Source organism: Balearica regulorum, chromosome 18 (genome assembly GCF_011004875.1).
Source record: "Balearica regulorum gibbericeps isolate bBalReg1 chromosome 18, bBalReg1.pri, whole genome shotgun sequence".
Lineage (NCBI taxonomy): Eukaryota > Metazoa > Chordata > Aves > Gruiformes > Gruidae > Balearica > Balearica regulorum.
The window spans coordinates 1,157,294-1,184,860 of record NC_046201.1 but is presented as its reverse complement, the minus strand read 5'-3'; the positions used below and the strand labels follow the sequence as shown (position 1 = coordinate 1,184,860).

The following is a 27,567-nucleotide window of genomic DNA, read 5'->3' as shown; positions in this document are numbered from 1 at the left end:
GGTCTGCGAGGTGCCAGAAAACGCCTCCTCGTCCCTGCTGCAGCTTCGCTCTGGATCACCCCGCCGCTCGTCCCACGCCGCCCCGTATCCCAAATTACGGCTTCCCCTCTGGAGAAGGCGACTAGAGACCGGCGCTCGCTTCCACGCTGCTGCCCGAACAAAGTGCTGTCCTGCTGAAGTGAAAAATAATAGAAATAAATAGAAATAAAACCGTGTGGAAGGTGGTTCCCGGTGCTGCGGCCCCAGCGATGCTGAGCCCCTCGCCAGTGCCCAGGCAGACGCCCAGCACCATCGCCCCAAGGGGCAGCCGGGACGCGGCCCATCTCTCGGTGGCTTCGATGGTCGCCCCAACAGCTCCTCCTGCCCACCCCTGCCCGCTCCCGCAGTCTCTGCCCTCCGGGCCCCCCGCGCTTTCACCGTTGATGCTGGAACGGGAACGCGTGGCGCTGGGGGGGATTTGGCGTCTGAGCCGGCAGCTCTGTAGCAGCATTGGTCACTGTGCCGGTGGAAGGGACGCCCTGGGAAGGGGACGAGGAGGGGACAGTGCTGCGCAGACCCCCGGGCGAGGGCAATCCAGGCTGTGGCTGTTTGGGTGGGATTTGAGGCTCGAGAGCGGGATTTGAGGCTCGGACTGGACGCATGTTCCCGCAGAGCTGCCAAGCAGAAACGCTCCATTTCTGCTCAACCTCAGAAGCAGCGAGCTGGGCCGGTACGAGCGTCCTTCGCCCAGGACCCCCACGGGCAACGGGCCTCTTCTCCGCGGGAAACCGCCCTGAATCACAGCCCGGTCACCTACAAACTCGCTCGGCTCCCTCCTGGGCCGTACCTGTCCCCCTCCCCGCTTCGGCCCCAGGAAACCATCCTCAGACCAGGAAGTGTTTCTGCATTTATTTTTTATTAACCATTTATTTGTTTTGTAATTGTTTTACTCTCACATTACAATCGTGTGGTTTTTTTATATTTTTTTTATTATTATTTTTGTAAAATAAATAGAGATAAGTGAACTTTTAGGTAGGATGCTCTCCAGATCCTTGGTTAAACTTCATGATTGAATCTCTGCATCAGACCTGTGAAAATACAGCCCGCACACGCACGCGCTTAGATGAAAGCTGAACAGGCCGAGTTCGTTAAAAACCCACCTCCTGGGCGCGGGGGCTGGCTGGCACCGGGGCAGCAGCTTCCCACCACGCACCGTCATGTTTTGCCAGATATTTCTTGTTCCTTTAATGAATACACTGATATAAGTTAAAAACCTATCGTTCGTCTGTTTGTTTGTAAGCTGTGTATGTTAATCGGTTACACGTAGATCCCAAACTCCGGCTCCACGCTTGCCGGCCCCTCGTCGGCCCCCGGCACGGGGAGGGCGGAGGAGATCCGCACCGCAGGGACCGACGCCGGAGCAGCACGGGAGCTGCTGTCGGGAAGAGCCACAGCTCTGTTAGACCATAATTAACTTTTGGTAACTCGAAAGTGGACTTTTAGGTAGTTTTTCTTCAGTTTAAAGCCTTTGATTCGTCATCCTGCGAAGCGGCCCTGGGCCTCCCTGCTACGGGGGGGGTGAGCGACGGTGCTCGGGGTACGGAGGCAGCGCCCAGCCTTTGGCATTCGCTCCACCTCCACGGCTGAAGGACCCCACCGCAGCCGGCGTCCAGACGTGCGTGCGGCACTTTGCAGCGAGCCCGGGCCAGCCTGCGGGCCAGCTCCACCAGCCCTGCATGGCCCAGCTGCCTCAGCACACAGAGGAAACGAGATTATCTGGTGTGTGAGGAGCAGTGACGGGTCAGACGCACTCCACAGGCGCTGTGGCAGAGGTGAAGCCCCAATCTGCACAGGGAGAGAATGTTTCTCACCCCCCTCCCTCATTAGTATTTCCTTCACTGCCGGCCTCATCGCTGGCAGAGTGTGCTGGGAGCCTGCAGACCCCGTGATACCGGCTGGAAGAAAAACCAGGGACTTCTGGACTCAGCAGGTCAACCTTTGTCGCCGCAGTGATTTCTGCAGAGCCCAAGTTCTGTTCTTGGCCAGCTAAATCGCACCTCGGCAGCACATGAAAGAAACGTGCCCTTTGGCTTTGCCTACCCCTTCCCCACACCCATCTCCAGACCCATCATGGATTCCAAGAGACAGAAACATTCATTACTCAGACGTGGAAGGGGCGGAAGACGGAGCAGGCTTTCCCCCGGACAGCTCGGACAAAGCTGTTTTGCTCCAAGCAGGATGACCTGCTGTCTTCCCCCTCCTTTAGTGATTCTCTTGTGCTCAGCCCACGTGTGGTTACATGCCCAGTTCTGCAGGGACAGACGGACAAGCCACGGCCGCGCGCGCAGCTGCATACACACAGCAGCAAGTGTGCAAATTCTCCCGACCATCACCTGGCTGAATATTAGCACATCGGAGCGAGAGGAAAGCCCGTGGCTGGAGCCCGGAGCCTCCCTCGCTGGCTGGGCAGAGCTCCCGGGCTATCAAACGTGTTTGTGGAGTTCTCGGTGGGCAGAAGGACAGTGACTGCAGGAGGAACAGTGACCGGGATACCCCAGGCCTCCCCACGGCACCGTGTGGAAAGTGGTTACGAGTGACTTGCTCCAGTCTTGCTGGGACGTTAGAGATGTCCGTTCTCGTTCTTCCCTCTTCTTCCCGTATGTGCAACCTTACGGTACGGCAGCATCCTGCCCTGCTCCTGCCATCTCCTCAGGATCCCTGCCTCCCCTTGCCACCGAGCCGCCTTCTGTCCCTGCTTCCACCGGGGAGGACGCTGCAGAGGGGACAAGGTTCACGCAGAGGAGACGCTTCCCTGCCTCCCTTGCCCGCGAGCGCGTACGTAGTTCTGCAGATGGACAGCTCGGGGCTCGCTGCCCTGCCGGAGGAGTTACCGTTTGGCACGGGGTAGGCAGCAGCTGGAGGGGTCCCGTGGTCCGGTCGAACGCACAGAGCTGTAGGTGAGTCCTGACTTCAGTCCTTACAGCAACCTACGCTCCAGCAAAACGAAGAAACAAAGACTAAACCAGAAAGCCCTTTTCAAGGGTATTGCCTCATCCAGTCCTTCCAAGCTCAGGAGCCGTGTTTCTAACAGAGAAGCCAACCACTGGAAACAAAAATAAAATGTTCCTTTTCTGTAGCTTTTAGAGGATATAGCTGGAGGGGAAAAAAAAAAAAAAAAAAAAAAGGAGATTGTCTCTTTTCCCCTTGTCAAAATCATCAGTAGCTAAGTCAGAAAAAAAGTTCAAGTTATGGGTTGCAGCAGCAGCCAACACTAAACATTCAAGTCGATAATTTCACTATGTACACTATGGGTGAGACACGGCCCTGCCCGCTGGGACTCCCCTCTCCTGCGCCGCTGCCACGAGCCGTTATCTGATCCGCTTCTCCACCGAGTACACGGAGATGTAGTAGTCATTGCTTCCGACTGCCAGATGGGGCTGCGGAAAGAGCAAATTGGGGATAAACGTACAGGTGTCACGCGGTAACGAGAGGCACATCACAGGCAAAATGGTAACGGTCGACATTTTCAGCAGTAACACCCAGATGCTCGAAAGCGCTTAAGTGCATCTGCCAACGCAGCTCTGACGACATTTCTGCCAGCACCTACATCGTCTCAGCGAGTTATATGCCCATTTCAGCCACAGGGAAAAATTATGGTGACTATTAGTTGCCAACCGCTAACATAATTTTTCTAAATGACTGCAAATCTGCTAGTTAGGAACAGTCGCCTGGACCGGGAACGAGCATTCCCTCCGCTGAGAGGCCCAGGAGCAATCCCGGCCACAGAGACCCGGGCTGGACAGGGCTTTGTGTTTGCTTATTTAAAGAGCAAAACATTTCCAAGGATCAGCCACTTCTTTCTCTGTCCCCCAAAATCCCAGTGAAGGACCCTGCTGTCCTCAGGACGCAGACAGACACAAGCGAGGCAGGAGAACCGCCCTCCCTCCCCTGCCCCGCTGGGACCGGAGCGCAGGCAGCTCAGCCCTCCCCTCCTCTCGCCAGGCCTTTACCATCCCCACGGCTCTCTCCCATTACGTATTGAACATTTGTGTCCTGATACGCAGGTTTCTGAAATAACTCTCTGTCTAAAAGCCTTCTTTAACCTCCTCCTGGTTTTCCTATCCATTCACATTGTTTTCTTTGGCTTTCAATCTCCTTCATTTATTCTCGTCTCTGGGTGAGCAGAAGTCCGTAATGCAGATGGGCACCTGCCTCCTAATTAAGTAGCAACCTCTAACGACTACTGCAGAGCCACCTCAGCTGTGACATATTCTGAAATTTCCTTGTTACTCTGATTCATTCTAGACTTTATCAGCTTCTGCCTTTAATTTTTGCAGTTCTCTCATTTTTCTGACATACAGTTTTTCTCCTGCACAGCATCAGGTCTTACTAAAGCCTTACGTAAAAGCAGCCCCAGAGACACAGGGGTGAGCCTACCGTCTGCAAGAAGCACATACAATTTTGCGTGCTGGAATTGAGAGGCGGCACCTCTCCAGTGAGCTCCAGGCAAATTCACAACTTCTGTGGCAAGAAGCACAGAGCTGCGGTCCCAGAGCGACAGGCAGGAATGGGAACAGCATATCCAAAAAGAGAGAGAGACTACAGACCCAGTGAGGATGGAAAGCCAGGCAGCTGATGGCTCCAACTCTTTGTCCCATAAAACCATCGTAGTATTTGATATTGTTGATCAGCTCCCCGTTTCCGTTGTAGATCGCAGTGAACTGATTCATTGAGCCGCTGGAAGGGAATCAAGAGAACACGGTGTCACCGAGAACGCTGTGGTAACAACAATATCGGCACGTACAGCCCCCTTTTCACTGTGTGGACTGAGCGGTTCATCAGACTAGTGTGCGATGAGTTCTTGCAACAGTGGGGGGGCTGACTGTAACTGTGCCATGGCAACCTGAGTGCAGAGCTACCTACAGCAAGCCTTGAACCGCAGCTACCTGTTACGCTGCAGGACCGAGCCAGAAACACGAAGAGCTGATGCACACGCGCACTGAGAGCGGATCCCCCACAACCTCCAGCGTACGTGGCTGTGGAGCCATTGCTGGTCCCCACTCAGAGCCTAAAAATACAGATGCTGACTTTGAATGGGGATTTGACGTAGGAGCGTAAAACTGTATACCATCACATTAAGTCACCAGTGCAGAGGTGTCACTAATGTGTGCAAGGGATAAAATTCCTGAGCTGCGACCATGGGAAAGAAGCTGCACTGTTGTGGTGAGGCTAAAACAAACAACAAAACCAACAAAACACCATGAACGATGTCTGCAGAGACAAATCGTCCTCTCTGTCGGCGCCAGGGATGCAGGAGATGGAACTAGAACTTACCACGCGAAGAGGTTGGCTTGCGGGTGAATGTCAAGGGCCGTCAGCCCTTTGACTATCTGCAGGACCTTCATGGACTCTGGCATCCGGGGGTCAAAGAACCGCACATCTCCGTTCACACTGCCAACACACGAGTTTCACAACGTCAGGCTGCACCCAAAGCAGATCCTAAAGCCCCAGGGAATCGAGCCGTGTGTCTGCCTGTGAGCTGACCGCCTCGGTCAGAAAATCCAACGCGCACCTTGCCTTCTCCATCAGTACGGCCCGATTCCCACTGATGTCACTTACATTTGGTACACATTAAGAGCAAACAGCTCTGCCCTCAGGAATGATCCATTATTACTTTAATCGCTTACAGCTCATCGCCGAGTAAGTGCCTTACTGCTATGTCACACTCAATATACCAAGCTGCATGTCAGACCCACACTCCTTCTCCTTTGCACAGCAGGAAACGGTATTAGAAATCTCCAAGCAGATGGGATCTGCTGGCACCGTCCATGATGCCAATGTCTGGACACGGACGCACAAGTCCTGCTGTCCCAAGTACGCTGTGGACCAGGTGTAACAAACCTGCTCAGGATGTGTCAATCCTACTCATGGACTTTATCAGGGGAGAGAGGGTGGGGAAAGCAACAGTGGCAAGATACTGCACTTAGCAGATCAAGCATCTTTCAAACACAAATCATTTCTTTTTGTTAAGTGATCTCTCTGAAATACATCAGTGGAATCACGTCTGTTCGATGTGAAGAGGGTGCATGTCTTCCTACAGCCCTGGAAGTGAGGACTGAAGATTTTGCTATGGTACATCTGCTCTTCTGAGCTCCTTCTGGGACACTGGTCAACTGAAGTACAGAAAGACAAACAGAAAAGTCTCTTATGGAAACTAAATTCAAAATCAACTCATCTAACTTTATTCTGCTGCCAGCAGAAGTAATGCTTTTGGCACCACGACTTTTAAAGTGTTATTTTTTTTACAAGTCACTGATGGCCGTACGACTGTGAATCACCCTATTGAGTTAAGAACAACGGAAGCATGGAGAAGCATATTGCCTTCGGTTTCTTTATACCTCTGGAACATCTAATACTGATCAAAAGGCTGTTATACAGGATCACTTCTATCATTATAAGAAGCTGCAACTCCAGCTGTAACATAATTAAATTCAAGACAAATTAAACTTGAGGTTGATTTAGATCCTGAAGACTAGACGGAAATATTGTTTGAGAGAGATGAAATATACAGCAAAGTCATTTAAAGCTTTGAACCTTAATAAGACTTGAAAATGGTCCTGAATGTATTAGGAGACCACGCAAGAGCTTTAAAATGGAAGCGAAGTTCTGTGATGAGGGACTGCATAGGAAAACACAGCCCAGTCGAACTACAACAGTCAGCAGCAGCCACGCTGCTAAACCAGGATATTCAGGAGGTGTCCAAGGACCTTTTCCAGCAAGGCTGTCAGCCCGATAACAGCAGACCTGACGGTTAATTAGAAGCACCGAGGCGGCACTAGCACGTAGATGCAAGCGGCTGAACACAACCTCACGTGGTGAACCGGCGCCGGGCAATGCCGAGCTGCGGGATCCGGCTCGGAGTCACCGGTCCTGCGTTCCCAACTCCTGCCTCTGGTCCAGAGAAAACGCGTTGCTGTGGCTCAGAGAACCGCTGCGCGAGCCACGCGGCACCTTCAAGTTTTTCGGGAAATAGTTGTACCAAGACCTCGCTACATCCTAACAGCTGTTTTTCTTGGATCTTGCTGTCAACTGAAGAGAGTGAACTGGGAGAAACTGAGCGCGAGGTGGCTTGTCTCACCAAACCGAGTTCCTCTGGGCTGCGCCCAGACCTGTCCTTTGAAGTACGGCATCTTCTCAAAGCTCTCCAATCCCGAGAGAAAGCACCACGTGCCGAGAAGGGCACCGAGGAGGGGAGAAAACGAGCGCTCAGAGCCGGGCTGGCCAAGCGCACAGGCCTGACCCCTGGGATTGCTGAAGATTATGGAAAGGAAGATTAAAAACTCTAATACGTGAGCTCGACGAATCTGGCAGCTGCATCACATAATCCCCTTTCTGAAAATCTTAATACATTTTTGCTGGCCCATCCCCCATCTCAGGAATGTTCTGAATCCCAGAAAATTACGTTTTGTTTTCACTTTGTAATCAAGAAAAAGAGCCTCTTTGTGTGCAAACAGTGGCTTTGTGACAATAAATTACATTCTGCTGTTCTTTAATGGCCAAATAAGTATATGCTGCTCTCTCCGCAGTATTTACAAGGCAGCAGAAACAGATTTATGTGTAGAAAATTGCTAGACAGCAAAGTAATCCTGCACAGCAATATGCCCAACAGATGCAACATCAACCTTCCTTCTCGTGTTCTCTCTCAAATGACCCCACGGAGATGTTGGCAATCAAGAACAACAACCGTAAGACATGCTGTATCTAGCTTCGGTTTCTGGTTCACTCGATTCCTCCCTCACACGCCTCGTGACAGGGATTTCAGCAAAGACGCCTTCTTGTTTGCTCTCAAACCTCACTAACAGGCTTCCAAGGAGAGCTTCCCATCGCTTTTTTGCCTTCTCTCCACCAAGTTTGGAGCAGGAGTTAATTACGGGAGCAAATATCAAACTAAAGAGCTTTACGCTCCTAGCTCTTGACATACCAGGGGTAGATTTGAAATAGAAAAGCAAACTCCATTTAAGAGAAAACAGCTCAAATGGTAAAATCTTTTTACCTGACACTCATGATGTTGCCTTCAGGATGTTTCTGCAAGTATGCTTTCACCACCCAGGCCGTGTGCTCTCGGTAGGTCATGACACGGCTGAGGAACAAGCAGAGAGACGTTTTGAAGGGGAGGAGGAGGGACCGCGCGGATCCCACCGAGCCTGGGGAGGACGGGCAGTTACCATTCACTCAGAGCCATCCTCCTGTCGAACACGCGGATGGAGCCGTCCCCCAGCCCCGCCACAATTAAGGAACGATGAGAATCGCACGAGAGGCTGGTCACACAGCTGTCGGCTCCGGTGGGGATATCCTAGGGAGAAAGCACACGAAAGCCAAGCTGAGACTTTGATGTGTCTTCAGGTCACTTAGTCAAGGTCCTAAACCAGATGGACCCTGTGTCCTCCTCCTCATCCTTTCCCCGTCCTGTAAATCAGTTCAAAACGAAGCCAAGATTTCCTCCAGCCACCCAGAACACTGACACTGCATCGGTGCGAAGGTTTCCTTCGGGATGTGGCCAGAAACGAGGGAGCGGTGACCCTGCAGAGGATGGTCACGCCGCTGCCACGTGTTGGAGCCACAAGTCCCACAGACCGACCCTAAGAGCCAGGCCTGGAGGAGGAATTCCAGCAAAACCAGCTTTTGCAAATCATTCAGCTTTATAAACCAAAATGAAGGCAAGGTCTTTTCTAGGAAGGAGGAGTTAGTATCATTTGCTACTAAGAATATCAAAGTAGTTCAAAGAAATGGCCAGAGGAGTTATTTTTCCATAAACCACTTTTGTTGTGTACAAGTGGCAAATGCCATTAGAACGGCAGGAGGGCCAGGGTACGTTTGGGGGAGAAGAGTCACACAAGACAAATGTACCTGCAGAAAGCAGAAACTCAGGATGGCATACACAGCCCCAAACCTACAGGATGCTACAGGTAATACCAGCCATGCAAAAACGGGCACAAAGCTGCAAGGTGTGAGCCCTTTTTGTGCACCAACCCAACACTCAAGTGAGTTCCAGGAGGTTATTGAAATGCCTCTTGTAAAATAAGCTTTTTTGGTTTCTTGTCTGTGCCAGACAAAAACCACACTGGGCCCCTGGAAACAATAAAACGGTTTTACCAGTAGGTAGTTCCTTTTACCCAGAATGGCTCTGGTTATCATTAACTAAGTCCATTTCTTTCACTTTCTTTTTATTTTACTTTTTAAACACTTAGCTCTCTTCCTCCTTTCATCACGAGGATCGCCGTTACACTCCTGCAGAGCCTCGGCAGTGGCTGCAAATGGCTGAACCGAGCAGACTGAGCCTGACCTTCCTCTTCGCCGCGGCCAGCCCAGGCAGCGAGGCGGCTCCGACGCTCCCGAACAACGTCCGAGCGGGCACGGAAGCCTCGGACAACACAACGAGCTGCCCAACTACAACACAGCCCCGGAGAATCGCTTACGCAAGATACAGTGAGCCAGTGCTGTGCCACCTATCACCCCCGCTCTGGGACACGTGGCAGTACAGTCGGGTTATCTCATTACACGCCAGGCACTCTGTGTGTTAAAGATGACATGGAAAAAGAAGGCTGGAGCTTGCAAGGACAGCTGTGCTGGGAACACGGTGTGCGCTCTTCCTCTAACGCTGCGACTTTCCCCCTTTTTACCGGCTATAAGCAAAAGAATTGCTTGGAATGATATCTACGCCTGGTATGAGGAATATCAGTTAAAACAGCTAAAAAAACCTAAGCAGCACTGAAAAAAGCAGGATAACGATCAGGAGGTGCATTAGAAACGCATGAGCTAATTTCACACTTGGATCCTATTTTTGCTTCTGTGCACATTCACCTTTCCCAGCTGCTATTCACAGCCTCAGCGGAGCGGAGAAGCTGCTGGCTCGAGGCACCGACCTCGGGGGCTGTTCTCAGCCGCTCTCCTGACTGCCTGAGCCCAGATCCCGTCTTTGAAGCAGGAACAATCAGCAGAAGTGAAAATGAAGTATTTGCTTCTTCAGCTACATCCCAAGTGCTTCCAGAGGTATGCTTTTTGTAGTTCAAAAAAGTGGGAAGGCACCTTTATTAGCCTGGCTTACACAGTTTTGCCACTCTTTGTGCTGAATTTCACTTTTCTGGTGTTACTGAGTCAGGAAGTCTCAATCACTTGAATTTCAATGCAACCGATCTTTGCAATTAAAAAAGAAACAACATGGTTTCAGATACTTTCAGTGCAATCATTAATCATCATCATTTAAAAGACTTTCACCTCCTGAATCTTGCTGTTCCCTAATTTACATAGAAAAAATAATACGTGAAAGTAATTAAGATTAACATAGGCTTAATTATCCTGCATTGCAGGGTCAAAGTGTCGTAATTAATGTTCATCCAAGGGTAATTAATTTCTAGAAGCTTTGAAAACTAGTCTTCCTTTTTTCTCCAGCATGGTGACTCCATTCTCACAGATGAGCTGCTTCTCCTTGTCATTCCTGAGAAACTTCCATTTGATGACAATCAACATGAACGCTTGCAGCGTCTTTGCCCCGCTACGCTGCGCAGAAAGTTCCGTACGACTGGAACGGTGCTTCGTGCTGCCCAGGTCCTGAGCAGGTACCTCAGTGCTCTCTCTGTGGATGCAGCTTCCCTGAAACCAGACCTGCGGCTGGTCGGTACGAGGGCAGCGCTGCTCTGTAATCAGCTCTCTGTGCGTCCCGGAGGAGTGGAGATGGCAGCACTAAGTCCGAACGCTCCACCACCGACCCGACTCACCACATTTCCCCAAGAATCTTTACACTATTTCAGTTAAATGCTAATAGGAAACCCTACCTGCATCCTGGTGCCTGCCTCTGGAATTCACAGCCTCACCTTTCCCAAACACCGTGGCACACTGCCCAGAACAGCAACAGCAGCTTCCAGGAAAGGACACGCTCGCTATCTGTGTATTTTATTTATCTGCTAACGTGACTCTTCGGCAGGGAAGCAGAAGCTCCAGAACCTGCCAGCTCTTCAGAGGAGTCTCAGATGCTTCGGCTGCGCACGGGGTAACTCACAGCCGGGGACGTGTTGTGTAGGAAAGGCGAACGGGACAAACACGCAGATGTTACCTGTACTTTCATTTCCCGATCTGTGTCCCAGATCCGGATTATCCTCACATCTCCCGATGTCATCAGGAGCCCGGTTTCTTGTTCCCAGTCGACTACCATTCCTGCTCCTAAGGCAAAACACAGGCAGGGCGTGAAAATTAATATCTGCATCAGCACAGGCAGAGCTGCGCTAATTAGAACAGCAGCTTTCATGACCTCATGCTACAGAAACAGTCGTTATTAGAGGAAATTTAAAACTACATACACACACATCCATACATCCTCCAAATGGGATCAAATCAGCTGGTCCTGGATTTGAGCCCAAAACATGTCTTTGACCTCTTGTCTGGCTGAAGTGCTTAGAAAAGCTGAGATGAGATGGTCCCTACGGGTGGGTGAGTACAAACTTCCAGGGACGCTGCCAAGCTGCTGCGGACTTCTAAGGGAATCCTAATAAATTACCCCCCAGTTCATGAGAACACTGGATTAAATGATGACTGAAGTAGACTAAACTGGTGACATCTCACGCAGCAAGAGCTGAGAGCCTCTGGACTATCATGATTCCTCGTTCTAATAGAAATACGTGGCTAAGGGGAGATGTTTCTAAACAAGGAACAGCAAAGTCATTGCTGCAAGAGATTGAATTAAACAGCTTGGTAGGAGTAAAAACCAATTTGCTCTACAGACAGACAAGGAAGGGAACGTTCTGCAATTACACTAGCTAAAATACATTTATGAGAGCTTTCGGCTCCTCATCTTTGAGGGCATAAACTGATTGCCGGGTGAAGTTCAGAAAAATGTCCCCCTTGTGCTGTAAGAGAATTACAAGGGATTTTCTATCCCCCGAACACCTGCCATGGGCACCCGCTCTTGGGCAGGTCGGCAGGCTGCACCAACTCACCGACTGGGCCGGTACGGCAACTTCCAGAGCAGAGTAAGTGTACGTCACCTCCCTTCCCAGCCGGGGGAACAAGGTGTCCAAAAGCCACGGAGTGACCGGCTCTCCTAAGCACGGAGCACACCAGCGTCAGAACAACCCAGGTATCGGGAAACGGCTGGCTGTGAAACCCCTGATGCGGTAGGGGAAATCTCTGAGGAACAAATCCTGAGCTGTACACCAATTATCTTTTGCTTTTTCTGCTGCAACCTGCTTTTTCAGGCTGACCAACCCCAAATCTATGGGTTTTCCAGGGAGACTCTTATTCATACATTAAAACCACAAACCAACCCCCCAGGAGCGCTACACGAGGGAACCAGACAAGAGCTCCCGTTTTCGCGTTCGTGTCCATCTCCGCGGGCAGAGGCAGGAGCAGCGTCCTTGCCTCGCAGGGCAGCGGTTCACCCTCTCGTCCCCACCAAACCCAGACGCTGGTGCCGAGACGTATTTTATAACGGCGTGGAACCCGGAGTCAGACAGCACTCCGCAGCGCATCAGGACTGCGGGCTCCTGCCTCGAGCCCCCCGCCGCCGCCTCCAGCGGGATTCCTGCATTCCCACTCCGCAGACACTCAAGGGACAAGTGCACAACTTGCCCAGAAGGTACGGAGGTGAGTTCGTCTCGATTTACTGCTGGGAATTAGCCCCCGCAGGAAATGTAAACCTACCCCAACATGCTCTTTGTCATCAAAGGGCCGTAAGTACTTTTTACCAGACCAAACACCTTTACAGGGCACAAAGGAAACCACAGAGGCATCCTATAAACATCGTGTTTTCTTCAAAGACGATGAAGTGACCTTGTTTTGCACAGATCCGGATAAAATATTTTGCCCGTCTCCCCTTTCTAAGTATTGCACCCAAGCCGTTTCCTGATCTTGCTGCACACCACTGAGAAGATTACTGACGGTTATTGACAGTCCGTCATCTTACCGCAGGAAATTCAGGACTCGCAGCTAAGCTGAGAGCTTGTGTCTTTATCTCGTGAGTCCAATTGATTGTTACTTCAGATTGCCTGGCAGCTCGGAGGGCTGCTAGAGATCCGAGGCAAACAAGCAGGCAGTGATTTAGATGATAAACATCACTGAAGTGTTTTCATTTGTCATCTTGTTTATGGCCCATGTGACAAGATAAACCTGGCAGGCTGAGATAGATATCGCCATTACCATCGCTGATGGAGTTAAGTAGGCAATGTGCTCTTAGGCAGTTTGGAAGCTCCCAATTTTCCAGTTACATTCCCCAGTTTGAAGACAATGTTCTTCTCCAGTCTGGTTGGTAGCAAGTCCCCAGGCTGCTGCGGTCCCAGGTGTCTTTTCTGTGGAGAGTGAGAGAGACGGTGAATTGAGAGCGATGGCTGCTGGTTTCGGTGCTTGTCTTGGTACATCTGTCGGGAATTCAAGCGCTGAGGATGTTCAGCAACACCATCTAGAAAGTTTCACTGAGGGAAGAAGCTCCAGAGGGGTTTTTGCTCCATGTAAAATGGTACAGAGCAATCCCACGAGAAGTGACCAGACAGAAAGGCCAAGGGTTCAGCCCGGAGCAGGAGCTGACAGAGCCCGCAGGCGGAAAGGAAGGAGAGGGACGATGTCGGTGCACCGTGCGGCTCATGGTCTTCAAGCAGTCCATGCAGCCTCTGCCTTTCCTATAAAACCTAAACAGTCCGTGTAAGGGATAACCTCTGCTCTCTGGGAGAGGCAGGTGCAGCAGTTTGATCCTCCCACAACAAGGGATCTTCCCTTTCATCAGCCACCTTACCCTCTCCAGAGAATACGAAATACCACGCGTGCTGCTCCCGATGTGCAGTGCTCGCGGGTGGGCTAGGCAGCCCCAGCGCAGGATGATGCTCGCATTGCGTCACACAGCGCAGGCATCAGAAGTCACAGAAAATTTGTATAAAAACTGCAGCTGAGGAGAACTCCCGGCACCTTCCCGCTGGGAGATGGGGCCGGCTCCATCTGCGGCCCGGAACGGCGCCAGGTCCCGGCTGCAGAGGTGGTTCCTGTGCCCAGCCCCGGGCGTCTGCTCCTGCTGCAGCCCAGGCGATGCCCTGGCAAAGCAGCAGGTGAAGGAAAGGGGGAAAGGGGAGCCCAGGATGTGACTGGAAACGCTAAACCAGGATTCAAATGTGTCTGAAAAGAAGAAAAGCCTCTGTACATAAAGTTGTTCGCAAGCACGTTGCAGGGAAGGAAGGCTTCCTCTGACGGTGAAATGGTAAATTCAAAGATGACACTCGCAGTACGAAATGAGACACAAATAGCTGAGCATATCTCTGTGTGTGGGCAAACGTTTTCATGGTGGAAATGATACAGTATTAAATTCCTAGTATACAGTGTTAAATTCCTAGTATTTTGGGATGAGAAGCAAACGTGGGACTTAAAACTAATTGTCATTTCCTTTTTAATTAACAGGTCCTTCTCCAGGATGTCACCGCTGAGACGGCAGGTCGCCTGCTGTGTTTTGGCCTGCAGGTTTGGCATCTCATTCTGGCAAAAAGGTAACGCACTCTGCAAACCCATGGCGCTCAGCTCCGCGCCTGCGCCACGTAGCCAGGTCTTGCACCACCTCCAAAATACTTATTTCCAAGCTCCCACCTACTTACAGAAACGAAGCAAACGGGGGCAATGCCGTGACACCAATGCAACCGTCTGAGAAAGGCCAGCAGTGAAACTGTGGTACTCTCAGAAGCCAAGGAATTGCAGAAACGGGCATCCCAGCAAGGCGCTTCTTTTAATGCATCGTTAGTCAAGAAAGATGAAATTTTCCTGTAAGGAATGTTATGTTCTCAGATAATGAGCAACAAATCTTCCACAGTTCGAGAAAATAAATTTTTAAAGGTTTGTGGGGTTTTTTTCTGAATTTTGTATTTTGTTTTGGGTTGTTAAAGACTCAAAAAAAAAAACCCAACACAAATACTTACAGTTCTGCATGCTGCAAGTTTATATACAAGGGAACACATCGCAACAGCCATATGTATGTGTACATCTTGAAGCTGTAACTTCCTATGGCTGTTCCCTCAGGATTCCCCCTGAGCAACAGATATTTGGATGGGATAGTTCCTTGTATAAACTTCAATAAATAACACTAGTGTTGAAAGCAGCTGCATTCTGAGTGTCTACACTTATTTTTAATGTCACTGGAACGTGGCCAACCTGTACTTGGCATTTCAATGAAATCAGGAATACCTACATAGAACACAATATAAGAGCATCTCGGATTCCGACTCACAATTTTTAGTCATGGGCCCTCCTGGTTGAGCAATGCGGTACATCACTGTTTTAATTTCCAGGAAGCGGTGGGAGGGTTGTATGACCTCGCTCATCACTCACTTCTACAACATCCTTTCAAAAAGTGTCACTCGTCTTATGCCAAGGACTGAGCGCAGCGAGGGAGAAGAGTAGCTGTGATCCTGGGAATCCAATTAAAAGAACACAAACCCCTGGAGCTGCAATTTCTCCAATTATTTTATTGCCATAAAAAAAAATCTGACCAGAAATAAAGTGCTTCTACCAAACTTCTTATTCCTAAAGGAGAAGATACCACCCCGGGGAGATGCGGGAAGCCCCACTATACTTTTCTCTCTCCTTCCTGTTCTCCAGTATAAGCTCTGTTTGAGTTTGATCATTTGATCAGCTCCTTCTGCAGGCTGGAGCCTTCCCTCTGCCAAGGCTCCTCTCTGCCCCACGCACCTCAAGGGCCCGGCAGCTCCCCTGGAAACTTCCCTTCCAGTAAGCTGCTAATTTTTATTTCTAAGACCGCCCCGAGGCTGCCTCTCCCCCCTCTCCCCCCTGGATCGCTGCCTGCCAGCAGTCAGCAATATTCAAAGCAGAGCAGAGCCTCCAGAGGCCGAGGTCCGGGTTTTCTGCAGAGCAGGTATTTGACGTCTTTCGCTTTGTTTCGGAAGCCGCAGGAGAGCAGGCGGGAAGCAGGGAGCTGGCACGGATGTGTTTATTTTTTCTTGCTTGGCATCAGCGTAAATTTTCTCGAGGTAAGACAGATTACGGCTGTTTACGTATCAACACCAACAACCCCCAGAGGCAGCGACGGATAGAGGTGAGCACAGGTCGGACGTACATTCTCTCGTTAACACCGTCTCCTTCGTACGGCCCGTTCAGCGATGATGCCGAGGGGAGGCAATGCAGCGCTGTGCCGAGGCGCCCCAAGAGAGCCCTGACGGAGCCGGAGGTGAAGCAGCCCGGGCAGAGGGTCACACCAATCCATCGCCAGGCTCCTGCAAGCGCAGCAGCCTTCACGGCGCTGAACGTGCCGGCTGCAGCTCTGCTCCGTGCTCACACCAACCTCGGGGATTCCCGGGCCGACCTGCACGGTGGCCTGATGTGACCTGGACCACGAGGCCATTGGTCTTGCTCTGAGTTGCCACTGATCTGCAACGCAGCGGTGCCTGGGGATCCTGCCCACAACCAGCACCCAGCGATGCGAGAACAAAGAGACAGTCCCCAATCTTTCTTTGGGTAAAAGTCCCTCACAGAAGCCTAGGCAATGAGAACAGATTTTCTGTGCTTTACTGACCGGTATATTTTATCTAAACGTTGCCAACGTTTTTTTCTGTCAAGCAAATAGCTAATCTTATACATTTTTTAAGACTTCTTCAGTTGGAGAGAAGGAATCCTTTTGCTGCACTTTTCACTAGGAGAACACCTGGCCAGAAAATGCTGGTGAATGCTTTTTATTGATTCAGTTATTTGTGTGCTGGGGACAGAGGGCGATCGCCTGGCATCGGCGGTATTGATCCAGCCAGGGAGTGGCTGCTATTTCCTCAAACCCTTTGGACACCCAGTTTACTGAGTGAGGAATTCCCCGCAGCCAAGTCTTGCTAATTTTAGCCTTTCCGTTTGCCAGCGGAATTTTGAGTGAAATGCAGAGCCAGGCAGCTAACAGCAACACATCAGCTTTGCTGACTTCCATCCCAGTGCTCTGGCTCTGAACAGCGAGAGAGAGATTTGCAAAGACCTCGAGCTAAAGAGCTCCGAATCACACCCCACTGCAATCATCTTCGTCCTATTAATCGTTACAGACACATGCAGCTCTTATCAGTCAGCAAATATTAATAATTGATGAATAACCCAAGATGACTACGTCAACATTAACCCCCGTGGACGTGCGTACACACAAAGATGCCCTGACGCATTAGGCATCTGTTTCCCCCGAGGACCTCGGCGGCAGAGGAGGGGGCCAGGCTCCAGAGCACTGCAGGCACTGCGCAGTCCTGGCTTCTACAGATGGAGGTGGGGAGTTCATTTACCTTCCTTCCACGTGAAAGAACAGAATTTGTAAAATTTATTGGGCATAGCCTTGCCAAAAGTCCACTATTCTATGCCTCCTGGGAAAGATTCATCAGCTTCTCCTTTCCAGACGATCTTTATAGCAACAGCGTATTACAAATGAACCCCAGTAAAATCCACATTAGCTGAACGGCGGTTCAGGTTTGGAACCTGTCATTCAAACCCTTTTGTCCAGGGATGCTCTGAAACCTTCCTGAAAGGAGAGACTTGTACATCCCACCCAAACCTCCTCTCACTGCGGAAAGCTCACTGACACAAAGATGCCCTTTTCGCAGCGGCTGGCTGCGCTTACCTAGAGAGCACGGACACCCTCCCTGCACTTCTCACGGCTGTTACGGACACAGCACAAGGCAAGGAACGGGAGAGGGAGAAGCAGCAAAGCTTTCCAGGAACCACAAGGACCCAGCAGTCATTCAAACAATGACAAAAGTCCAACCAACCAGCCAACCGACCCGAAGCAGAGGAGAAGGTCCTTCCCACCCCAGCTGATGGTAGGTAACAGGAAAGAAAGCACTCACCTCCCTGTTTACTTCTGTCAAGATAGATTGAAACCCTTCGGGCCAGACCTGTGAGAAGACAGGGATTAAGGGGTTGACGCTAAGAGTAAGTTGGTTAGCCAGAGCAAAAACAAATCTTAAAAAAGGATTAGAGAAAGCAACTCAAATTAAAGGAAAGCACATAAAAGAGAAGCAGAAGCACCAAGAGCAGCACATGCCTCCATCCAGAGAGCAGGCACTAGTTCGATCACAGCATTCCCTGGGAAGCCATCAACGGTGGCACTTGTCATGTGTGAAGCGAGTATTCTGGCTGGCTGACAACAGCACAGATTTGACATTTCTTCTTGAACAAGGAGACTATCCTTTGCACGATCTGCTCCCTGTTCTGAAGTAAAATGCATCAGGAGGTGACAGACGGAAATCCAAACAACTCAAGCACAGAACACGAGGCTTTTGCCGCGGAAGGTCTGGGCTCCCCGCAGCGAGGGTGCTGTGCCGGGGGCTCCTCTGCCCCGCACCTCGGGGGATAGCTAACCGGCACACAGAGAGCGCAAACAACTTCTGGGTGCTCTATTTAAACAACCCTTAGGTTAGCCACAGGCAAGTTTCAAGCCATTAGGTGATAAGACAGCACGGCAGCAATCGGGGAAGTGAGAAGCACCTTGGGACAACCCTGGAAAATCACAGGGAGCTCCAGGTATTCAGGAAGAGACGGGGCTGAGCCCCTCGGTCCCTTTGGTTCCCCTGGCTGGACTGGAGAAGGGAGAACAACGCGGGCATTGCGGCAGCACCCGAGGAGCCGGGCAGGAACAGCCGAGCAGTGTCTGGTAATCGTGAGGCAGCTGGGCACACTTTGGTATTTTCCCGAATTCCAGAACTGTACTGCTTTAAAGGGCAAAGCCATTCTGACCAGGGGATCATGGCTTGATTCCCTTTGTCACAAAGAAACAATACAAAACGTGGCGGTTTTGTTCAGAAGCATGAGCACAGCCACTTGCTGTAGGAGACAGCCCGGGCACGCCACGACCCGGCGGTGCCAGCTCCGAGTGGCTCCAAACCTGGCCATCGTGCAGACACCAGGCAACGGGTCTGTGCTGCTCTGCGAGCACGCAGCGCTCACACAACCCGCAGCCCTCAACACCCTTTTCTATAGAAATAACCAGAATTCCCAATGCCTCCTGCTGAGAAATCACAGCTTCGGAGCACGTCAGATTTACACTCTTCCTACGCTGCTCAATAGAAACGCTAAGGTTTTCCTCCATCTTTTGAAACACTAAGCTATTAGCAGGCGTTCTGCCTTTCTCTCAGCCCCCTCCATCTCCCACGCTGGGGATTCCCAGCCGCTGCCTTATGCTGGAGCACCTGGTACCGCTGCTGCTTTACACACCCCAATTTCGACTGAGAGAGACTTTCTTGGTGCATCATGAGTACAGATCCAAACAGGATCGAAATCAACGGATCGTACGTGGGGAAAAGAGAGGGTGCCCACACAGCAGTTTGCCTGTGTTTAAATTAAGACTCACCTACCCTGAGTCTCAAGTCAACTATTCAGAGCAACGAACTGGGGCCAAGTTTAACACACTAACTTGGCCGTATCAGCTCACTTCTCTTACCTTGGGCTGCACAACACAAACACGTCCTTTACAGAGTGGAAAAGTTTAAGTTCTGTGGCTCACTCTGATCTGCTCCCGCTCTCAGGCAGCCCCGGAGGACCTGACTGTCGACCTCCCACTACTCTGACAACCCGGGGATGCTTTCCAAGCTTCCAAAGGACGTATGTATGTATTGCATATTCCTCTCTCCTTTTATAAGTGGGAAAACTGCCCAGAAAAGTCAGTATTCTGGTTGCTGTCAAGAAAGCTATTAAATTCACAGATGACTATGACACGGGGGAAAAGGGTGGGAGAGGAGAGAAGGAAATCAATAGCAGGAGCAAACAAACTCCAGTAAAACTCCTGAGCTCTGCAGCTTCAAAGACACATCTTCAGTTTTATGAGCCAGTGCTGGACCACAACTACGGTCTTGGCAGCAAAAGATAACTGTTCAAGGGAGTCTCATTTCCAAGGGGACTTGATCCACATAGCTCTTTTGAAGTGACTACATTTATTTCTCTCTCCACAGAGAAATCTGTCCTCTTTTTCTGAACCTAATTCTGTTGTTCCAAAGGTGGGAGGCAAAGAAAACAGGACCCAGGTTTCCTAAGACCATACGGGAAAGAAAAAGATAAAGAAAAAAAAAAATCTTGAAGAGAACAGGCTTGGAAGTTTCAACACTCCTGTTTTGGCAAGTGAAATCATTCGACTCTTAGAGCTAAATCATCTCTCGCCTCAGCTCTCAACCTATTTTGCAATGTCAGCCATCGATGCTAACATCCTTTCTGCTGTATTAAAGAGAGAAAGGCACAACCAGCAAATGTCTTGGTAAGGGGCATGTGGAAAGCAAGGCAGGAAAACGGAATCAGCCCGCAGGAGTCCCGTCGGCAGCTGTCAGCATCCTCCCGAACATGACCGGTGATGCAGCAAGAGGCTGAAGATCGGAGCAGCCTGGGGGAATTCCCCGTTGTTTGGGCAAGTCCGTTACCAGCACCAAGGAAGGAAGATCCTGAATCCAGGGATGGTAAACATTAATCAGCCCCCTTCAGGAAAGCTGGTGTTGACAAGAAAAATAGGGACCAACCGGATGACACTACAAAGGGCAACTAGAGGTGACTACTGGACATTTTGCATCAAGGAGATCCAGGCCTTGCACCACTCGGTGCATTATCACCGTTTTCCTTCTGCTTTTCCTGACATCTCTGCAAAGAGCAGGTTTTGACCATGGCAATTTTCACAGTATGCTGCAAACTTCCAGCAGCTTATAATCAGTTTTGTGCACATGCTGCAGCGAGGCACAGAGCCTAAAGTTACCTCAATTACAGTTCCTCTTTCCTAAAACACCAGAGACAAACCACGAGGTGTTAAGAAAAACATAGTTGATATGAGCTCAACAAGGCAGCAGTAGTGAAATCCAATGAATAGCTCAAAGAGCTGCGTCAGACTCCTGTGATGAACCACATCAGCTCGGAAATGAGAACTGTCAGATTTTAAGGTCAGGATGAATTACGACGGTCATCTCGTCTGACCTCCTGCATAGCACAAGCCAGGGAGCCTCACCCAGCAATTCCTGCATCAATCCCACAAGTGCTGATTGAACTACCGCACATTTAGAAAAACTTGTAGCCTTGATTTAAAATATTCAAGCCACAGAAAAATCACCATTAGAGCTTTAGTACTTTACCAGGTCTCAGAAAGATGAAACACCCACCTCCTTTAATGTCCTAAACCAGACCTCAGGGTTACTCAAACCGGTCTCCTGGTCTCACCCTGGGCATGGCTGGATGCCAGGGCTCCTTTTTACAGCTTTTTCCATCCAACTTTTCTAATATTCTAAGCAGGCCAATGTCTAACTGTGCTGTCCTTCTGCACGCATCAGATTTAGATTGCATATTCTCTTGCCACCTCCTGACCCACAATAAACAGCGAAGAATAATTGCCAAAATTTGAGCTCAGGCTAAGGGAGGTCACAGGTGCAACATGCAAAGCTGTGCAAAGGCTGAGCGGCCCATCAGAAGGAAAAGGCAATATGTGAGCTGCTCTCCCACCCAAAGGAGAAGAATAACCTCCTGCCACGACGAGCACGGAGCAGAGCAGTGCCCAGTTCCACCGTTGTTCTACAGCTCTCTCCTTAGGAACACAGTTAAGAGGGACGCCTGGGCAAGCCAGCTGCTGTGAAGCTTGGAAAGGACAAGGAGTTTGTACCCTTCTGCTGCCCAGCAAGAGGCTGCTCTGGTTGTTCTTCAGTACATGTGTGAGGTTGCCGTGTTGGGCTTTCGGTTTTGTCGGTTTGTTTTGTGAGAACTGGAAAAGTAATTCCTCACCAAGACCTGGCAAAAGGCTGTTCTAGAAGGCAGAGACTGTTGAACAAGGATGTTACCGACGGCTGAAGATGAGAAACCCGTTTTATTGTCCCCATCCCTAGAAAAAACCCTACCATCACAAATTATTCCCCCGTCGCCAACAAAACTTAGTGGGACCCACCTCGTGTAGTTGGCAGCATGTCTGACAGCCCTTGCCAAGCAGTTACCATCTCCGGGTTCTTTTCCAGGTCTGCAAAGTTCTTCCACACCCTGATGGCACCATCATCTTGGGGAGCACAGAAAAAAAGAGAATGCAATGCAACGTCATTGCCGATGCAATGCTCATAATGACTCGTGCACAACAAAGGACGAAGAGAAGCAGAACTGTAGTCACACAAACTCCAAAACTGAGAGTGTCACTTGAACTTAATCCCTTTTATTAGAGTTGTTTTTCCTCTCTAATCTCACAACCATGAAACCTAAAGCATCATTCTACCGGGAACTGTTCTGGAAGAGCTTTTCTCCTTCCCTCGAATAACACCTGACATTAGATGTCGCTCCATTTCTTTGACCCATTCATTTTCTGTAGGATTCGTCTCTGTCCTCCTTGCTGTTGGTGCCGAGAGCCACAAAAGTACCCTACTAAACACAAAATACAACCCCATAGAAGCAGCTGAATCAAAGCCCAGCCCATCAGCAGCAAATCTTTCAAGAACATTGTGTATTTTTCAATTTGTTCCCCATCTGTGAAACTTTTGTGCTAAGAATCAATAAATTGAAAGGAAAATGTCCTAAAGGCCCTCTCAGCTCCTCTTCCACCTCTCTTAATTATACCCAACCTGTACGTTTCAGCACGAAGTTTGAAAAGCTATTGAAAACACTTAGACTGACAGGTTTAGAATGGCTCCTGGGGAGAGAAACAGATCGTACTCACAGCTTTACAGACCAATGAATGGGAAAGAGCTCTTCACGCTACCTTAGGTGCTGCAACAGGGCATCCTAGAGAACTGCTTCCCCTGGGTGAGATATAGGGACTGGAGAGAAACTCCAAACTACTTGAGAAGTTTAGTGCTTAAAATAAGCCCTGCCTGCTCTAGACTTAAAACAGCTAAGTAACAGAATTTGATTTTTTCCACTTTGTTTGCAGCACGATTTCAGCTCTGGACAGCAGCTTTTAGCCAGCATCACATTGCCGAGGTACTGCACAGGAGGAGGTGACTGTGAACTTGCAACGACAGGTAAAGACTCGGAATGATGGAACAAAGCTGTGACTGGAAATAGTTTCAGCAAGTGATTGATTTGTTAGTCATTTGAGAACCTTTGCAGCGCCTACTTAAGCAGTTGAGGTATTTCAGTACTGCCAGAAACAGCTTTCAGGTCTGATCCTGGAAATGCCTGCTCAGCTGAGACCAGGCAGGCGAGCCCCCGGGGAGGGAAAGCTCAGGCTGGGCCAAATTCACCGAGGGGAGAGCAAGAGGACCAGAACTGCTCACACAGAGTTGAATTCTGTCAAGGCGCCACAGTCTTGCCCTCATATGGGGGAAAATATGTTATTTACCTGTAGCAGTCAGCAGCAAGGAGCAGTCCTGTCCATTCAGGTACTCCATTGCTGTGATCCTGGTGTATCGAGGGTTTCCGTTGTGGAAATAGTCCAACTTTTCTCCTTTTTCCCAGTCCCAAAAACTGTGGGAGGAAAAAAATATCACGTCAGTTCTTGGTTCTCTGTGCAAGCTATAAAGAGATCTACTCATTACAGCGAAACTAAAAATTATACACTGGATACCAATTCAATTTGTTTTTCTCCTTTGTTATTTGGCATAATTTTATTAACAATGTATGTCAATCTTCTGCAAAAGAAATAGGATAAAAGCCCCATTGTAAGTAACTATTAGAAATGTCGGGATTCACTTGCAGCCCTCCAACCCAGCACTTCCCAGAGCAAAGGACTCGGTGCAACACTTACAGCTACGGCGCTGAGCTCTGGGGGGACTCTGCCCCGTCCCCCTGCCCTCAGAGGGGGAAGGTTGGCCACGGAGGGGAGCAGGGAAAACAAAAGGAACAATGTACGGCACTGCTACCCCGCAATAACCTGTACGCGCTCCGGGACGTGTCGCTCTGAACCCGACCACAGGCGCTCGGTGCGGCAGGGCAGCGAGAGCTTCGGAGACCCGGGGAAACGCTTACCAGATGCTGTCTTTGTCGGCTACGGCGATGCAGGGCGTGAACGGGTGGAACTTCACCACGGAGGGGACGCCCGGGTTCCTGTTGAGGAAGATCTGATCATCCAGCCGGGAGATACCTGCGGGGACAGGAGGCAGCTGCGGCTCGGTGCCTGGGCACGTCCCGAGGGAAGGGGCTCGGATCCCCCCTGCTCCCTCCACACGGCACCACTCTCCTCTGCCTCCCCAGAGAAATACCAGTTTGTGTTGGCAGAAAAATCAACATTATGTTTTCAAAATTAAAAAAAAGAGGAAACTTTTTTTTTCAATTTAAAATACAGTATTTCATTTTAGCTTGTGGATTATTTATTTAATCTTCCATTTCAGTTCTTTTAAATTTTAGGTTAATTTGCAAATGAAAAATATATTTTCCATGGAGACATTTAAATGATGGTTAAAGACCTTTCCCATCTTTTCTTCAGAACAGTTTGCTAATCACAAACAGTTTTGGTACCCCTGACACTGCAATTTTTCGGCACAGTATGAATTCATCACGCAAAACCGTAAGCCCAGGAGACATTTACTCAGCTCTAGTTTGTTTTAGAATGCATCCATTTAATCTAATTTTCATTAAAAGATTGTAAGTCTATTTTAATTCCTTTTAATATTTCACATTTTCATTTTTTTTTAATGAATACAGGCATTTTAGTTGCTCAGGTCAAGCAACCAAATATGAACACTGTCTAGAAAAAGATTTAACTTCTTCAGGCAAGCATGAAAAATCCCCTTCTTTGTATTCAAAAAGGTCTCCCAAGCCATCTCCTGGGCTCCGGTTTCATTTCTGTATTGCTCTGCTTTATGGTATTCTGCAGTTTCACGACATTAAGCTGCTCACTGCACCGACTGGAGCCCAGCAAACCTCCAGAGGATGAGGTGGAGGCAGAGCCTGGGGCAGCTCTTCATGCAGGAGGATCCTTATTTCCAGCTCTGCGTGCCTCGGTGAGCGCCCCGGGGGAGAACAGCACCCACCCGTGGGGTCCTGCCCCGGGGCGCTCCCAGGAGGACGCCGAGAAGAGCCCCCCTCCCAATGCCGCTCCCCAGGCTCGGCTGCTCAAGGCACGCCACTGAAGAATGCAGGTTCCTGAGGGCACTTCGTGGGGCTCCGCTATATTCGAATCAATTCCTGTGCTAAAGGAATTCCAGCCCAAGCGCTGCCTCGTAGAGGCACAACGAGTCATAAAAACCAGCGTATCAGCTTTCTGGAGAGCGCACGCTAACGAAACACGAACCTGAGGCACGAGAGGGAAACGTGTAAGCATACATAAAGCCACACACACATACAAGTATTAAAAATGTAACGGGATATAAGGAGTAAGCAATCATTTACAGAGTTCAGCAGAGCGGAGAACGGGAAGGACACCGCTGAGATATCCTCTGAGCATCCGGAGGACACGTCCGGCAGCTCGGCAGGGCCGGTTTGCCATGACTGGCCATCCAAACGGCGTCTGACCACATCAAACACCGTCTGAGCCTTCCTACCCAGACTGCAGCCCTGAAATTTATCCTACAATATTCTGCCTTCCATCCCTTTACCAACCTAAACTACGACATCCATCTGAACTTTACAGGATGGGGTGGAAAAGCCCAAATGGTAAATCAATAGCGTTGTTAAGGACCTCTGCATTATCGATCTCACGCCGGCTGCTCTGGCTCTCACGGAGGGCTGGAGAGCTCAGCCGCTGCCCACCAGCTGAGGGGGCCGGGAGCCAACACTGCACCGAAAATCGGATGTGCTGTCAATTCCCGTAAGCGGGGAAGCCTGCTCTTGTGGCAAGCTCTCTCCTCCTTCAAAGAAGTCGTTACTCTTCAGCTCCTCCACTCCCGCGCTGGACTCAACAGGTTACAGCCTGGTGCTACGCTCCGGCTGAGCACTCCACTTGTGATGGGCCACGTCATTTTCTAACAGCGCTGGAGTTCAGTTTCAAAGGGGAAGGCAGACATTTGACATCTAAAGCGGTCGCTTTATGAGCCACTGCACAGACCCAGCAGCTGAGAAGGGGAAGGCAAGTCACTGCTGCACAGCACCGCAGAGCAGAACAAGGTCCTGCCGCCTCGCCTGCGCACGGGAGGGAGAGCAGGCTCCTTGCCAGTGTGCGGGGCAGCGTGGGGTCACCATTAATGGGGGGTTTATAGCTCAGCGTGGTGCTTGGAGCTCGAGGAAGCTGCCTGCAGTGTGGGCAAGAGGGGAATCACTCACCCTTCTGGATGATCTTCTGGGCTTGCTTCCTGACACGAGCATTGCGCAGAAACCGCCACTCCCGCTCCTTGCGAATCTGGCTCTCCAGGTCATGCTCTTCTGGGATCTTTTGGTGTATCAACATGTTCACAACACAAAAGAACAGCAACCGTCAAAACTGCACGAATTACCATTGTAACACACACTCATGCACACGCGTGTCAGGCTCAAATTCTTTAGGGTCTCCAGCTTCAGGCAGTAAACGGAGGAGCTCATGGGATGTTACGTCATTAAATACTGGAGCACCTTTCTGATCCAAATCTTCCCCACCACCTGTAACCTCTTCCTCTTTTCCTTCTGCCATCCTATATTTCACTTTTCTCCAAAGGGAATGCCGTGGGGTCCTGCAGAGCCGCGCACACGCAGGTCACCCACCACTTTCCCGCGCACGCAGGGTGGGCAAGGAACCTCGTTCTACCAAACCAGTAACTCCCTGTAACTCCTTTCCTCCCGAAACAACGCAAGCCCAGTTTCAGTGCAATGCAGATCACTCCGCTTAGCACCTTCCAGCATCACGTGGCAATCCCGAGATTAACGAGAGAACACAGTTCCGATACAGACAGAAAGCTCAGGACACATTAAAATCCTCCTTTCATTGCCAATGCAGGACTGCAGGCCAGAAAAGGCATTACTTTCTTCTCCAATCCCCGAGACGCTCATGCCACCAACATCACATTTACTAGTAATGGCAACTGTTCCGGTTTCCCATACCAGAATTGGTTGCAAGAAAATGATGCCCCCGTGTCACCTTGGTCTGATCACACACACACTTCCACCCGAAATGGGGGAGAGGCCCCGGCGCAGTACACAGCCACTCTGACCTATTTTACTACATTTATTCCCACCCCACAGCTCCAGGGCTCGGCACACTACCACAGCCTTCCCGCAAAATCCAGCCAGAAGGCCAGTTCTGGATTCTGCACCAGCGGAACCGGCAGCTCCGGCCGGGGGCTCGATGTCCCGGTGCTGCTCCCAGCGACTGGCAGAGACCATGGGTGCTCCTGCCCTGAGTCAAAGTACAGGATCAAAGGAATAAAGGCATGTGATCTCATCCCCAAAACCACTGCGGGAGTTGCATGTGATGTGTCTTTTATTTAATGCTTAAAAAATGCTCCAAGACTAGTAGCACCACCGCTCTATAAACACCCTCGGATCTATCAAGGAGCGGAGCCACAGCACTCTAACCTAGCTGCTTCTGATGAAGGCAACGATGGCTGCTGCAAAAGGAGTGACTCTCGGAGAAGGGAGACAGAAAAGACAGAGACCTTCAACTCCTTCCACATAAACACACACTTTTTTCCTGAATGAACAAGTATTTAAATCGTCTGTCACTAGATACTGTCTCCAAAATGCACTATACTGTGGAAAATAACTATTACTGAGCTGAATTTCTACTTCTTTAAAATAAATAAAAAATAA

At 50.1% G+C, this 27,567-nt stretch overlaps 1 protein-coding gene across 5 annotated transcripts in view; it reads right to left on the bottom strand.

Annotated features, from left to right (window-relative positions):
* Positions 1–875: 875 nt before the first annotated feature.
* The window catches only part of RPTOR (regulatory associated protein of MTOR complex 1), a 150,025-nt gene continuing 123,333 nt past the window's right edge, over positions 876–27,567 (bottom strand). For 3 of the 5 annotated variants that reach the window (XM_075771018.1, XM_075771020.1, XM_075771023.1), the window contains 11 exons: positions 26,110–26,215; positions 23,878–23,992; positions 23,252–23,376; positions 21,875–21,979; positions 17,820–17,867; positions 11,090–11,196; positions 8,205–8,332; positions 8,033–8,119; positions 5,314–5,430; positions 4,587–4,716; positions 876–3,416 (listed from right to left, as the gene is read on the bottom strand). In XM_075771018.1, coding sequence (XP_075627133.1) covers positions 3,348–3,416; positions 4,587–4,716; positions 5,314–5,430; positions 8,033–8,119; positions 8,205–8,332; positions 11,090–11,196; positions 17,820–17,867; positions 21,875–21,979; positions 23,252–23,376; positions 23,878–23,992; positions 26,110–26,215 — 1,137 coding nt within the window. In that variant the 3' untranslated portion in view covers positions 876–3,347. The remainder of the gene's footprint in view (positions 3,417–4,586; positions 4,717–5,313; positions 5,431–8,032; positions 8,120–8,204; positions 8,333–11,089; positions 11,197–17,819; positions 17,868–21,874; positions 21,980–23,251; positions 23,377–23,877; positions 23,993–26,109; positions 26,216–27,567) is intronic. The other 2 variants (XM_075771019.1, XM_075771022.1) reach the window with 1 other exon arrangement.